At 49.7% G+C, this 15,258-nt stretch overlaps 1 protein-coding gene across 1 annotated transcript in view; it reads left to right on the forward strand.

The window, feature by feature from the left end:
- Wdr25 (WD repeat domain 25) overlaps positions 1-15,258 on the forward strand; it is a 138,560-nt gene that overhangs the window by 79,345 nt on the left and 43,957 nt on the right. Inside the window, exon 2 of the mRNA XM_051151389.1 lies at positions 6,142-6,289. Coding sequence (XP_051007346.1) covers positions 6,142-6,289 — 148 coding nt within the window. The remainder of the gene's footprint in view (positions 1-6,141; positions 6,290-15,258) is intronic.

The raw sequence follows: 15,258 nt of genomic DNA on the forward strand, positions 1-15,258 counted from the left end.
CCCATAATTGTCCTCTGACCTCTCATGGCACACATGCTCCTATACTGACACGTACAGATCACCCAGTCACACATGTACACACGTGCACGCCATACAAAGTGAGTCCAGGACAGGCAAGGCTACACAGAGAAATCCTGTCTCAAAAAAACAAAACAAAACAAAAAACAACCAACCAACCAAAAAACCATGTTTTTAAAAAACACTTTGAGAAAAATACAAGGGAGCCTCTCTGAACTATTAAGGGCTTTCTACAAACAAAGCTCTGGCAGCATCCTCAACTGTGTGCAAGACTGAATGGAGGGCATGCTCACGTGTGTGCGTGTGTGTGTGTGTGTGTGTGTGTGTATCTGTGTATGTGTTAGGCTATGTGTGTATCTGTGTGTGTGTTAGGGTATGTGTGTGCGTTAGGGTTTCTGTATGTGTATGTTAGGGTGTGTGTGTGTGCGTATGTGTGTGTGTGCGCGCGTGTTGGGGGGTTTGCCTAGCATGCACAAGGCAATGCTGGGGAAAGGGCAGAGTGTTCTTCCTACGTGACTGGGAGCAAGGGAAAGCTGCCCGCTTTCCCTATGTCTGTTCGGCTCTCAAGTGGAGATTACATCCAGTGTAAGAAAGCTAAGGAGGATGAAAACTGTATTTGTAGATGACACAGGAATCTGTAGAAAAGTTCCTTCTGGGTTTGTGAAATAACTTCTAGAACTAAAAAGTGAATTAAGGGTTCAGAATTCAAGGCCAGTGTAGAAAGTGAATTATGTTTCTACATACTAGAAGTGAGCAATCCAGAATTTCAACATCCATCTCCAGAACTCATCAGGGGTCCACTGGAAGAATGATATGTAAAGGTTTCACTCTAATGCTTGAAGATGCCAAGGACCTAGATTTGTTACTGTGTCAGCACAGCCAGCCAGCATTACTAAAGTTTATCTCCAAACCAGTCCGGGACTAAAGCAGATCTGAGCCTGGAAACATCCCACGAAGGTGTCCTCTGGCTACTGTGGTCAAATGGGCTGGTGATTCCCTTTGGCAAAGGAAGACAGTAACTGGAGCTGTAGTCTAGAGATGTGTTTTCTGGAGCAACAGGAGCTGGTGAGGCAGGAGGAGGTTCTGAGGCTGGATTGCACCCCAAGCATATCCACCCCCAGAAATGTGACCATCACTGTCTCCAGGGGTGGAGATATGGGCCACTCTTACTTGATGTTTCTTTCTGTCTTTGACAAGTACGTTGTGATAGAACGTGCTTATTTCCCACGTAACCAGAGAAACAACGTCATAGTGATCCCCACAGGGCTTTCCTTTTTTTTGGCAGTTATGTAGAGTTTGAATACTTTGTAAGGAGATTACATTTCTCTTAAAACAAGGAACAGAGCCTATGAACTAACTGGCTCAGTGGGTAAAGGAGCTTGAGTGTGGTCCCTAGAACGCTTGGTGAGATGAGAGAATTGCCTCCCCTGGCCTCTGGCCGCCACACATTTGCTGTGGCATGCATGTGTCCCCTCCCAATAATGATGAAAAGTTAAATTAAATGAAAACAAAACTCAGACCAAAAGGCAATCAGGGCACAGCCTGAGGCTGCCTAGTCTTTGGAGCCCCCGAAGAGCTGTTGTGGCAGTGGCTGTACCTGGAGGGGGGTGGGGGGATGGAGACACCCAAGTCTACCGCATTTCCTCGTCATGTTCTTGTCAAATCTGTGGCTTTGGCTGGACACCCAGACTGCTTTAATAATTGTAGTTAATACATGGAGCCATCTCAGAACATTCAACAGAAGACTGAGCCCCTTAATTCCATGAAGACAGTTTGGGATCTCTAATTACTTGGTTGAAAAAAGGCAGACACTCGGGGCTGCGGCACTGTTTGGGAATTAATCTTTAAAGCCTGACAGTGAACATTCAATTCAATTAGGGAGAGCAATTGGCAAAGATTCTTCTCGACTTCACCCTTGGTAGCGAGCTGGGACTGACGGGTCCTCATCTATTCTGTTCCTGCTGTCAGCGGAGTGCGTCATCACACAGGTGCGCAGCTGTGCCTCCAGGGGCTGGCACACCGTGTACCAGCCGCGTGTACCAGCCATGTGGCCTTTTACACCCCGGCCCATGCAGGACACTGCTGCCTGAGAATTCTCCCTTCTTCCTTTTACCCCTCCCGTGCTCCCTGCCTCCTCATCCCTCTCTGCCTTCTCTCTTTCATCTCTTCCACCCTCTCCTTTCCTTTTCCCTCCTCACCAACTCAACATCTTACTGCACGCTGTGAAAGGTTTAGAAGTAGGTCCGCGTTACACTCAAAAGTGTAAGGGCAGACACTCATCTGGTCCTCCCTGCCCATGGCTGGCTTCCTTTACTCAGTGCTGAGCTGGGCCTTGCCTTCCAGCTTGCTTTTCCGAGAGCTGGCCGTGTCCCTTGATGCTCAGGCCCCAGGCCTAAGGTGTCCTGCTCTCCGTGGCCTCTTTACTCCACAGGTTTCCTGTTGCTTCTGACTCCCATATGGACGCTCTTTCCTGCTGCTGCCTCTGTCCTGAATTTTCCCATAAGTCCCCACTCCTGTCTCCCTGTTTCTTCTTCCTGTGGGGCAGCTAAAAGGATCCTGTAGACTGGAGCCAGGAGACCTTGGACACTCTACAACCCATAAAGACACTCTCTGGTCACGTTTCTTCCTGTCACATCCTGCTCGCCACTCTGACCAGCCTGGCCTTTTGTGCTGTTGCATTCTTTCCTCATCCTTTAGGCCATCCTAACATGGCTACCCTCTCTACCGCCTCTCTTGACCCACAGACCCTTCCTTTGCTGACTTTGGAGCATCCGTCTTAGTGCCTGGTACACTCCATTCTGCTAGTTGTGTCGGTAGGACCTGGCCTCCCGACTGACAGCTCTCTGAAGGCTTCCTTCACTCAGTGAAGGTTTTGATTCTTGTCGTTTCCTGTGAGCAGCACCTGGCTAGCTAGCACACATTTGGGGATGTTTGTTGAATGAATAAGTGAAAGAGTTTTACCCAGGAAAACATGTGGGCACCACTGCTTACGGGCTGCCTTCTTCCTCCCCATCTGCTATTCCCACCTGCCACTCAGTCTCAAAGGAAATACTGAACAACCTTGGCCATCCTAGAAGTGACAGCTACCCTTAGCTTGTTTTTAGAGTCTTACTGCAAACGCATGAATAAACATGATAAAATTTTGTGTTAAACATTTTGTATGCTTAACAACAACAACAACCAACCAACCAAATAAACAAAAAGCATGGTGGCCCACGCCTTTAATCCCAGCGCTTAGGAGGCAGAGGTAGGAGGATCTCTGTGAGTTTAGGGCCAGCCTGGTCTACAGAGCTAGTTCTAGGACAGCCACGGCTACACAAAGAAACACTGTCTTGAAAAAACAAAAATCCAACCAACCAACTAACCAACCCATGATGAAATATAACAAACGTTTTTAAGTAGCTGAGTAGTATTCCATAGCGTAAATGTACCACAGTTTCTTTATCCATTCTACTGAGGGACACTTAGGCTGTTTCCAGGTTCTGGCTATTATGAATAAGGCCACATTATGACAGGCGGGTCTGGGCCCAGGGATTCTACTCAAACCAACCAAGGACAATACGTGCAGTAAACATCGAACCCCTACCCAGATCTAGCCAATGGACAGGACATTCTCCACAGTTGAGTGGAGAGCAGGGACTGACTTTCACACGAACTCTGGTGCCCCATATTTGACCATGTCCCCTTAATGAGGAGGCCCGGTGGCACTCAGAGGAAGGATAGCAGGCTACCAAGAACAGACTTGATACCCTATGAGCATATACAGGGGGAGGAAGTCCCCCTCAGTCACAGTTATAGGGGAGAGGAGTAAGGGGAAAATGGGAGGGAGGGAGGAATGGGAGGATACAAGGGATGGGATAACAATTGAGATGTAATATGAGTAAATTAATAAAATAAAGTAAAAAAAATAAGTCACATGATTATAAGAAAAAAATTGTAAAATTTTCATTAAAAAGAAAAAAAAGAAATATAACAAACTTTACGGCTATCGCCAGGTTCAAGTGTGCATTTGGTGCTGTTGGGCAGCCTTGACTGTGCTCAGCACAGAGCACCTCTCTTATTCCATCCATACTGTGCTCCTCAGATACCGCCACAGATACAGCGTCTTTTCGGGCAGGGTGGGGGTGGAGGTGGGGGTCTCCAAAGACTATGCAGCCTGTTGCTTCAGCCTCAGGTCATGCTCTTGATTGCCTTTTGGTTTGAGTTTTGTTTTCATTTTATTTAACTTATCATTATTGGAAAGGGAAACGTGCATGCCACAGCAAATGTGTGGAGGCCAGAGGCCAGTTCGTGGCAGCAGCCTCTGTTTCCTGCCTGTGATCCTGACTGCTCAGGGAGCGCTATGAAGGGAAACCATACAGAATGCATCCTTTTGGGTCTGGCCTGTCCCACTGAGTGCAGTGTCACCGAGGCTTCTCGGTGCTGTAGCAGCTGTCAGGAAGCACTGTCTAAGGCACACCACTGTGTGCATGGGCTGCATTTTATTTTTTTCTCACCTGTCCGTGAACAAGTGAACTTCTTCCTTCTTCTATCCATATGAATAAAGGTGAAACTTCATTGACGTTCCCCCCTTCTCCCCTCCAGGGCCAGATGTTGGGGTTTATTCTCAGAAGTGGAATTGCTGGCTTGTATGGTAACCCCACAGGTTCCTGGGAATAACCGAGCTGCAGTCCGTTATGGCTGCCCTATCTTACCTTTCTGCCAGCGGCTTAGGTGGTTCTGCTTTGTCTGCATTCACGCCAACACTTGTTATCTTTGTTGTTTGTTTGTTTGTTTGTTTGTTTGTTTATTTATTTATTATTTTCTACCAGCCAGCCTAATTAGTATGATGCTGTAGTTCATGCTTCTTAGAAAATGACATCATACTTTGTAGATGCAGCTTGTTGTTGCTGCTGGCCTCTTACTGCCTAACCATGTGAACCCTGCGGAGTTTCACCGGCTTAGTGGATTTTTCTATTAACATCATACTTGTCCATAAATCTGAAGAAGCAGCCACTTTCGGCGTGCCCTGTGGCCCTGCCACGGGTCCCCGTTCCACTTACCGATCTCATGGCTGCTCCTCCCCTTATTTCCCTGTGTGGTTTTAGACATAACTACTTGGCGCTGCTTGGGTTTGAGACCCATCTGTTGACCCCTGGCGTGGAAGAAGGGAGCTGGGGCTCCTCCCTACGTTCAGCTTCTCATGACCTCTTGTTCGCTTAAGCCTAGACATTTACATACTCACAGGAAGCCTCTTGGAACTCTAGCTGTATTTGGGGAGCCTCCAGTGCCTGGCAGGTGGAGTTAGCCTCCCTTCGTTGGGAGGTGCCTTGGGAGCAGGTCTGTGGAAATGCCTGGGTGTGCTTGTTCAGGCTTTTCTCTTACTAAAGAAAACACAAGTATGGTTTCCTGGTGCCAGGGAATCTTGCAGCTAGCATGTCCAGCAGCCCTACTGTTGTGTGTGTCACAGAACCCTCACCCCCACCCCAAGCCCCAACTCCTGTCTGGGGTGGGGTCTTTGTTTCCAGTTTATGGAGGATAGACTGAGAACCAGTGAGGTGGAGCTGCTGGATCTGTCCCATGAGGAGAGGAGAGGTGCTTACAGTGTGTCCCCTCCACCCTGCAGTGACAGTGAGCAGGGCTAGCTCTAAGCACCCTTGTGAGCCAGGCCTGCCAGCTACGGTACTGTGTCTCTCTTACCTGGGCTTGTAAGCCACTTGTAGGAGTCAGCTGTGTACTGGACATGCTCCCAGGAGCCCCATTCCTCCATGGAGAGCCACGATGAAGGTGAAGGAAGTAACTCCTCTCCTAAGAAGAAGCACAGTGGCCCCTTGTCTGCTCCTTGTGCTCTGGGACTGGCCCCCCTCTGGGTCCCACTCGTAAAGAGAGCCTGACCATGTATGTGCTCCGTCTGCTCCAGGATAGGTAAGGCAGGGCTGGGCAGGGCTGGGCAGGGCTGTGCCACGCCTTCGGTTAGCAGGTAGGAGCCGGTGCAAAGGTTGAGTGGAGATGAGGAAAGGCGATTCTAGCTGCTATTTTGATTTGAAGTAATAAGAACCCAACTTCCCAAGGAGTCCCTTGCTGACCTGGAGCTCAGGCTTTCATCACAGTGTCTGATGTTGCCTGTCTCTGCTTCTCTTGCAGGTGTGGAATGCTGTGGACTCGGGCCACTGCCTGCAGACCTACTCTGTGCACAGTGAGGCAGTACGGGCTGCGCGGTGGTCTCCCTGTGGCCGGCGCATCCTCAGTGGTGGCTTCGACTTTGCCCTGCACCTCACAGACCTCGAAACAGGTGTGTCCTGATGTCTCAACTGTCCCCAGACCACTTGCCTTTTCTCTGGGGCATCCTCTCCAGAGGGTCCTGACTGCAGACTACCCACGGGGGTGCTGTGGCAGGAGCCTCAGGACAGACTCATTTCCCTGACGGGTATGCAGATCATTTGCCAGTGGCACCACAGCTGTCTACAAAGTATTGGAGCCAGTCCTCTGCCAGTCAGCAAAGGACAGAGCCAAGGTTGTCTCAGCACCAAGCTGCAGGGCCGGATAAAGAGGCAGCTTTTTAATCAACTTCTGCTGTGTAATTGGGACAAAAATATCACGGTGTCCTTTGGTTGGCATCAGTTTAGAATTCTTGTCAGTCCGTGCAGTGCAACTGAGTTCCACAGGGAAGTCTTCAGAAGGGCCCTCCCTCCTCTGTGTTTATATTGAGAGGTACTGGGGCAGGGGGCGTGGGGTTCGTGTAGGCATATCCTCAGGGACCCTCCATCAGGTAAGGAAGGAAAGAGAAGCCAGCAAAAGGAGCTTTCCCAGGCAGGCTCTGTGCAGCTGTCCTGGGTTGGCCCACTCAGTGACAGCAAGGGAGACCGGGGACTGTTGGCTACGGCACCCGAGCTGCACTGCTGAACTCAGACCTAGCTTCCTGGGCTTTTCACATGGCATTTGGAATTCTCATCCTGGCTGTTGGCAGCAGTGGCTGCCATTTTCTAGGTGAGAAGAAGGCCCTGGTGCCTGACAAGTTAGGGACTCATGGCAGTAGGCAGGTGACCGATGACAAGTCTGGGGCAGCAGGGGATCATGGTCCTGTTTGTGGTACAGCTAGGAGGACCTGGAACTGCAGTGACATGTGGCTCAGTGGAGGGGAGGTGTGGGGGAACCTGGAGGACACCGTGCTGCCGGGCTCCAGGGGACTCTTGTGTACAGGGTAGGCAGAGAGACATGCCCACTTCTGAGAGCTGCTGTCAGTAGGGAGTGATGGAGGGCATGTCATCCTCCTCTCCTGGAGATAGTGTCTGCATGAGGCTCTTCTACTGAAGGGTTGTTTTCATCTCATTAGTTTGTTACTTATTATATGTCCACTGTGTGCAAGACCTATGCTGGGCTATGCTGGATGTCTTTTGTCCCCAGAGAAGACAGAGTTGATGGGTTTGGAGTTCAGCCACAAAGAAGGCCTTGGGCTACTAGATAAACCTCTCCCACAGGGATGGCTGGCAGCTTCTGTCTGTATCCTGGCAAGTGTGTGTCCTCAAGGATGCGCCTATCCTGGTGGTCTCTTTGTCCATCGCTTGGACGGGGCTGGCTCACATCTGCATATCTGGGCAGCTGCGGCTGGCCTCTGCTGGATCCTCCTGAGTGATGAAGCTCCCAGGGGCTGCTAGAGTGGGCACCCATATGTCAGCATACCTATCTCTGGCCCCGTGTCTTCGCCTGTGTGCACCCTGTGGCCTTTATCCAGCTCTGCCTGGTCTTGTTCTTTCTCTTCTCCAAGTCTGATCTTCCATTTCCTTCCTCTGCCTCTCCCGCCCATGGTCATTTGGCTTTTTCATTTCAATCTAATTAGAGCACCCTGCCAGGAGAAGGCAGCGCAGGGCGTTCTTTCCACACTGCTTTGGGAATTAGTCACTCGGTGCCCATTGTCATTAATGGGGATTTGGCGCCAAGGCCATTTATCCTGGTGTCCTCAATCAATACAGTTAAAAATCTGTGGATTCTAAAATGTCAATACCCAGCCTGAAATATGGAGGGCCAGTACCATTTTATCTCGTTAATTTATAGTTCTGACGGGCTGTTGGCTTACGGAACAGCCATGAATCAACACTTAATCAAATCTGCTCACAGATTAATTATTTTTGGCGCTCCTGTTTCCGTCTGCAATCTCCCTAACGAACGTCTCTGCTACATTAGGCACAAGCGGCCTCAGGGAACACTGGCAGACACCACCCAGGCCCTGAGCGGCACTGGCTTTGTTTGTGACCTGTCCTGCATACCAATCAACTAGTCATCTCCTAGAGTCCCCCTGGAGCTCTCTTGGCTCTGAGGGTGCCTCTTGTAGATTTCAGCCCCTCAGGGTTGCACTTCTCCTTAGTGGTGGGTAGCAGCTCCTCTTGGCCGGAGGGCGGCACGTGCCTCCTATTTGGGGTCTGAGGTACGTGTGTGGACCCCACAGTCCAGCCTTCCCCAGAGCTCCAGGCAGTTGTAGTCACAGACATCTGCCCTTCTCTCTGGGATGCCCACTGTCCTGGCTTCCTCCTCTGTCTCAGTGTTCCTGTGTCTTTTGTTGGGGTCATGGTGGTGAGTGGAAGAGATCGGTCAGATAGAGCTGCACCCTAAACGACAGCTACTTTTCCAAGCAGTGTTTTCAGCCCCATCATAGCTAAGGCCAATGCCACAAAGAAAGAGGGTGGTCTGCTGTCCAAGTCCTTGCTGTGGCTCTGGTATTCCACAACACTAGTCCTATACTGAGCTTATACAGATAAATGGATTTGGCCTGTTGCTTAGGTAACATGTTTCGTCCTCTACTGGCCTAGGAGGACAGTATCTTTATCCCCATTTCTTTGATGCAGAAACTGAGGCTTTGAGTTTTTGGCGACTTTCTTGAGATCACCCAACCGTTGGTAACTGCTGGATAGAGGTTGGGTTCATGGGGCTGGCAAAGGTGCCCTGCCAGTGCATGGGCTGGTATACCCTCCCCGCACCCTCCCTATCCTGGACAAACTGTCTTGGCACTGGCTTCCGGCGGGGTGCTTGGCTGTAACGTCTGCAGAACACAGGCCTTAGGAGGATGGAGTGCTGACCGGTCTTGACTGACCCCTCTGATTAAGAGACTGGCTGAAGGGTGCTTCTTGCACCGTGGGCAGCTGTAGCAGTGTTAGCCCTGACAGCCTCAGAGCACTTGGCGTAGGGAGAGTGAAAAGTGTCCACATGAAGGCTGTGGTGAAGAGCGCTGTCGGCTCACGAGGCTTTGGAGGAGAGGCCGTGGAGGAAGGCTCCGTGTCAGGCTAAGCCTCTGAAGTGGCACTAGCTCCCACTGGTGCTTGAAGCAAGTGTTGTGTTGCAGCCAGGGCCTCTGCAGCTTTTCAAGCTCCGTGGCACACTCAGGTTTTTCCAGCACACTCCAGGAGGACCTGCTTACCGTCCTGTAGTGCCCCTGGAGACCAGAAAGGAAACAGTGCGTGCTGGCTGTGTCACAGGCCTCAGTGGGTAGGCCTGATTTCAGACTGGGAATTTTTGTCTATTTATTGGGGCTAGGTCTGGCAGGGTGTGAGCTGATGGTGGTCCCTGGCCACTGTCCTTCAGGTAGCTCCTTGCTCAGTGAACAGCTGCCCCACCCAACACCTTTGTTAGCCATGTCACAAGACCCTTCCTCTAGCTCCCTTCTGCATGTTTCTGTTGTCTGTGAGCCCCTGTCCTGGAAACTAAGCATCCCTTTACTGGCTCCCCTCTGGGGAGGATTTCTGCATCTTCATACGCCTGTCTCACCGTTGGCTGGGATGCTCACGCTAGCCCTCCTTAGGAAGAAGAGGACACTCAGGTCCCGGCAGGGTTTTATTAGTTGACACAGGCTCACAGTGGCTGTGTCTCTCCTGTGTGTAGGCAGCAGCCATCAATGAGCAACTGGTTCTTAGGTTGGGCTGCCTTTGTTGGCTGGCCTGGGAGCTGAACACGGTCAGGCCATGTTTGATGCTAGCATGATGGCTTATGTGTCTCAACAAAGCTGTTTATAGCCAAACACAGCTGGTTTGCAAGCTAACTCCCCACCCCCTAATTTTCAGCCATCCCCAGTTTTGTCCAGATAGGTGATAGACAGTGGCTGGACTTGGGAAGAAAACATGGCAGCCGCTGGCCACCTCCTGCAGCCACCATTTCTGTGTCCTACTGTCTGTCTGCTCTGGGGCTTGCTCCGACTTTGGAGGTATCTGTTCAGCCACCTCTGAGGGGCAGTTTTGAGCAAGGATGCCTGGCTCTGAGCTGCACTGTTGGCGCATCCAAAGCACTGCTGGTGGGCATGCAGACAAGGCCTACCTGGCCCTCAGCTGGGCACCCTGCCAGGCCTCTGCCCACTTGCCAACATGGCCCCTGCTCCTGATACATGGAGGCTGATTTGAAAGTTAGCAAGGTTCTTTTCTCGTTAACTTTGAGTTGGGATGGTTAAATTTACAGCTGGCTGAATACTTCCCAGAGGATGAGTGTAACGATATTGATTTTAGCGAAATGAGTCATATGCCTGCTGCCTGGGAACACAGGCTCAATTACCACGAGCCAACAACACAAGCTCTCCCCTGTCAACATTTTTCCTACGTGTTTGTGAGTCTGTGGCTAGGAACAAAAAGCTACGGAGAAGGAAAGGTCACACATAGCTGGCAGGTCTGGAGATGGGATGCAGACAGAGGGACTTCAGAGTCAGACAGGTCCAGTCAGTGTCTGCGTGGCTGGCCAATAGGGCCAGATACCCTTTCCCTCACCAAATGCCTTTTCCTCCGCTCTGGGATGTGGGTTAATTCCTGCCATCACCTAGGATTGTGACAAGGGCAAGCTGTAGACAGAGCCAAGGGGCAGACTTATTGTATACATTGGTTGGTTCCTTTTCTCCCTCAGAGTGACTTAGCCAGGATGAGCTCCCTGCAGGGGGCATGCGTGGCCTTTCTCTTTCCTAGGGGCCAGCGCTTGGGTTTCATTTCATCTGAGATGCCATTGCTGAGTCAGGAGAGCCTGACATGCTGAATGAAAACAGAGGGCCTTTGGGGTCCCAGAGCCTGCCTGCCTGTAATGTCCCCTGGGGACAGCATTAGGCTGACACATGATGTTTCCCCAACTGCATGGGTAGCTGCCTCAGGGGAGCTTGACACCTCTACTAAGAAAGGAAGAGGCCCAGCTCCAAGGAGTTGCCTGCCCAGGCTCACCCCAGCATCTCCTCAGTGACTCTGGACGGTGAAGCTACGGGGATGATGGCGTCTACGGAGAATCCTGGGTCTCTGCAGGATCCTTGAGCAGAGCTTTGCCTTAAGGATGATTTATTCTAGGGCTGGGGATTGAATTTGGAGCCTTGTACTCATAAGCGGGTAACTCTGCACCAAGCCACCCCCTCAGCCCAGAAACATATTTTCTATTTGTATCATTATTGATCCAAAAGGGAAAAGAAGTAATTTTTCTTAACTCCAAGAAGATCCAAACAGTTTTTATACTGGTTGAGCTCATTATAACCAGATCAATACAGCCAAGTGCCAATGGATTACATATTTTAAAGCTCAATTTCCTATAAGCCTGCAGTGAATAAACAGAATTTCCTATAACAAGCAGACAAGCAAGATAGTCCCAAGGTGAAAGGTCTTTTTCAGCTAGCCCAAGTGCTGAAGAAGCTCCGCCCAGGGGAAGAACTGACAGACAGGACACCATTTGGGAGAGAGGAGGGAGTGGCCACAGATTCCAAGAGAAAAACCTTCCCCTCAGGAGAGGGCTAGTGCTCCTGGTTAAGCTTCTCCTTGGTGACTTTCTCTCAGCCTTTCTGCAGGTCACTTCCGCAAAGACGGAAGGCAGCCCGGGCTGCTGTGTTCGCCAGGCCTCATGCGAAAGCTCAGCCATCAGCTGTCTGTTAAGGTTCCCGCTGGTAGAGCCCAGCAGCCCTTGGCTTTAGCTTTTAATTTAACCACCGATGAATTCAATAAGTTGGGGTTTAATTTTTCAAACAATAATAGCTCTCTTTGGTTGCTTACTCCACAGTGCTGTACGCGGCACTAACCATGCAGTCCTCCTAACTGCAGAGACACAGCGTGAAGGGACCAACCACGGCCCCATCACAAGGGACAGAGCTGGTCTGGGATGTGGGTCTCTCTAGCTCTCATGCTAACTGCCTCTAACATCTGGGCAGGCGGCTGTGATGCTGATTTCTGACCTGAGGCCTTTAGCAGAATTTTCTCCCGGTGTTTTTCATTAGGTACCTGCTAGCTCATTGCACATCTTTTAGCTTTGGGCCCCTATAACAAAGAAAAATAGTAAAGGCTCAGCTCGTAGAAGTAGGAAATACATCCAACAGCCTCTGCTACTTCCTCTTCCTCTTCTCAGGACAGGGTTTCTCTGTGTAGCCTTGGGTGTCTTGAATTCGCTTTGTAGACCAGGCTGGCCTCAAACTCAGAGGCTGCCTCTGCCTCTGCCTCTGCCCTCTGCCCTTTGCCTCTGCCCTCTGCCCTCTGCCTCTGCCTCCCCAAGTGCTGGGATTACTGGCGCGCACCTCCACACCCAGCTCAATAGCCTTTCTAAGTAAAAAAAAATTAACCTTTCAAGGAGAGAGTTTCAGCATCTTTGGGTTGAGGGAAATGTTTTTGTTCTTTTTAGCAGGAGGCAGATTTCAGTCATCCCCTTAGTACCTCATCCTTCCTGTCCTTTCTTCCCTGCCTTCAGCAAGGTTGTGTCACCCACTTTCTAATAAGCATCACGTGCTCCCATTTCACAATGAAGAGCATGGCTGGTCCCATGCTGTTCTCAAGGACCCAGGAAAGCACCTCCTCCCCACAGGGAGAATTTTCCTTTGCTGTGGGTCTGAGGATGGGCCGTAAATTCCAGATCTGGGGGTGTAGAGGGGAAGAGACCCTCTCCCCGTTCTAGTCGGTGGGACATTTGCTACCTATATGCCAACTGGGTGTCTGATCCCTGACTGTAGCTTAAGGGAAGAGAGTCTGGAGAGGTGGCTCAGTGGGCAGAGTGCCTGCCTCTCAGGCATGAGGACCTGAGTTCGGATCCCAAGCACCCATGTGAAAGCCAAATGAGGCATTCCTGCCTCTAATCCCAGCCCGGAGAGGCAGAGACAAGCAGGTGCTGGGCTTGCTGGCTAGCCAGTCTGGCCAACTTGATGAGCTCCAGGCTCTGAAAAAGTGAGTCAAGGAAAGCATCTAGCATCAGTTTTTGGCCCCCATGCGCTGCACTGACCAAAAAAAAAAAAAAAAAAAAAAAAAAAAAAAAAAAAAAAAAAAGTGAAGAAAGGCTTGGGTTGTGAAAAAAACAAGAATAAACAGGAGGAAAAATGTACATTCCTAGGTAGATTAGCTCAGGACACAGTGACTATTGATGGTGAGGGTGGTGTTTACAGTGTGATGACCTAATAGGGCACCCATAGTCTGCTGAACCCCCCCCCCCAGCAACAACATAACACAGCACAAATATAGTGCTGTGGTTTCCAAGGGCTGCTTTCCTTTCTCTACGGCCCAGCTTCCACTAAACCTGTGATCACAGCTCAACAGGGTTGTATAACTGAATGTGGGGTTGCAGAAACTGAGCAACCGTTAAGGGTTTCTGACACACAGGGACCAAAAATTAATTCAAGCTCAGATGCCTAACGCATCCAAGATGTTTCTAGCAGTGCTCACCCATGTTGCATTTCGTGGCCTCAGTGCAACCTCAGTCTGAACACACACTGTGGTGTTAGGTACTGTGAGTGCCGACAGGACCCACCCAAGTGCCTCAGCTTTGGTCCACGACTACGTGTGCTGAGGCGCACTGCTAGTCCTGTACGTACCATGTGCTCTCTCTTGCAGAGATGTTACAACTCACTCCATTCTGGGAGCTAAGGACTTTTAATAGTTTACACTCCTCAGCATGCAGGTATGGGGTTAGGAACCCTTGGGTTGTGTTGTGTTACAGGGTTTGACTTTAAAATTGCTCTTAAAATCAACTTCATTTAAAAAATTGTTGAATGAGGTTTGGCTTGGGGCAGAATTTCCAGCAGTTTCCGAGATGGCTGTACACATACTTACTTCAGCCTTTTTAAAAAATGGATTCGTGCAAAGTGGCATTCTCGATATCTCTGAACATCCATCAATTTTGAGAAACTTTGAAAGTATGATCTATCCTGTTATAATTCTTGTTTCTTCTTGTTCTTTATTTTTTGAGTTAGGGTCTCACTCTATAGCCTAGGCTGGTCTGAAACTTACTATTTATTTAGCCCAGGCTGTCTGGCTTCTGCTTCTGAGTTCTAGAAGTACGAGACCTGCCACATGAACTCAAGATTTAATTCCTCATGTAAAAATAAACAAGTAATCCATCTCATTAGAATGCAAATTCTCTTCAATCTTTAGCAAATAGTGAAATTATATGTATACCAAAGAGTTGTTTTTAAATTATTTCGAATGGTTACTATCGGCAAATATTTGGTCTTTGTTCCTACTTGAATGGACCTATATACCTGAGGTTGCATGAAGATAGTGTGGGTGGAAAGGCTGATATGATAGGCCCTCCTCTCAAGCGTTTGGTCGGTGTTAGCGGCTCTTCCTAGCTGGTCCATTTCTACTCCTGTTTAATGTCTGGGCTACTGAAGTGCAGATGGTAAGTAAGCATCGTCCACATTGCTGCATAGCTGAGGGGCTCGAGCCTATGTGTAGCTTGCAGAGGTACAGGTATTACTTTATAAGAAAGCCAAGTATTTCCTCCAGTGACAAGTGACTGCCAATTCTTGACTCATGAAGGAGAGGAGTAGTAGGAGTAGTAGTAGTAGAAGAAGAAGAAGAAGAAGAAGAAGAAGAAGAAGAAGAAGAAGAAGAAGAAGAAGAAGAAGAAGAAGAAGAAGAAAATCAGTGTTCTTAGTCATCTTTCAAGGCAAAGGGCAGGTGCAGGCACAGGTGCAAATGCAGGCACAGGTGCAAATGCAGGTGCAGGCACAGGTGCAAATGCAGGTGCAGGCACAGGTGCAAATGTAGGTGCAGGCACAGGTGCAAATGCAGGTGCAAGTGCAAGTGCAGGGTGGGTGTGCCAATGCTCTTGGAAGTTTGCACCGGCTGGGTCTGATGGGTCATGCTGTCATCCTAGCACTTGAGAGGCTGAAGCAGGAGGCTAGCTGGGACAGGTCAGCAGGTCTACATAGTGAGTTCTATCTCAGCCTGAGCAGCAGAATGAGACTTTGTCTCAAAACTTCGCAAAACAAAAGTAAAAACTAAACAAGTTTTGCCCAGGACTGCCCTGCCTATGCAAAAGAGACTGAATCAGAAGCATTGAAAGTTC

The sequence above is a fragment of the Acomys russatus genome, chromosome 1 (genome assembly GCF_903995435.1).
Source record: "Acomys russatus chromosome 1, mAcoRus1.1, whole genome shotgun sequence".
In the NCBI taxonomy this organism is placed as follows: domain Eukaryota; kingdom Metazoa; phylum Chordata; class Mammalia; order Rodentia; family Muridae; genus Acomys; species Acomys russatus.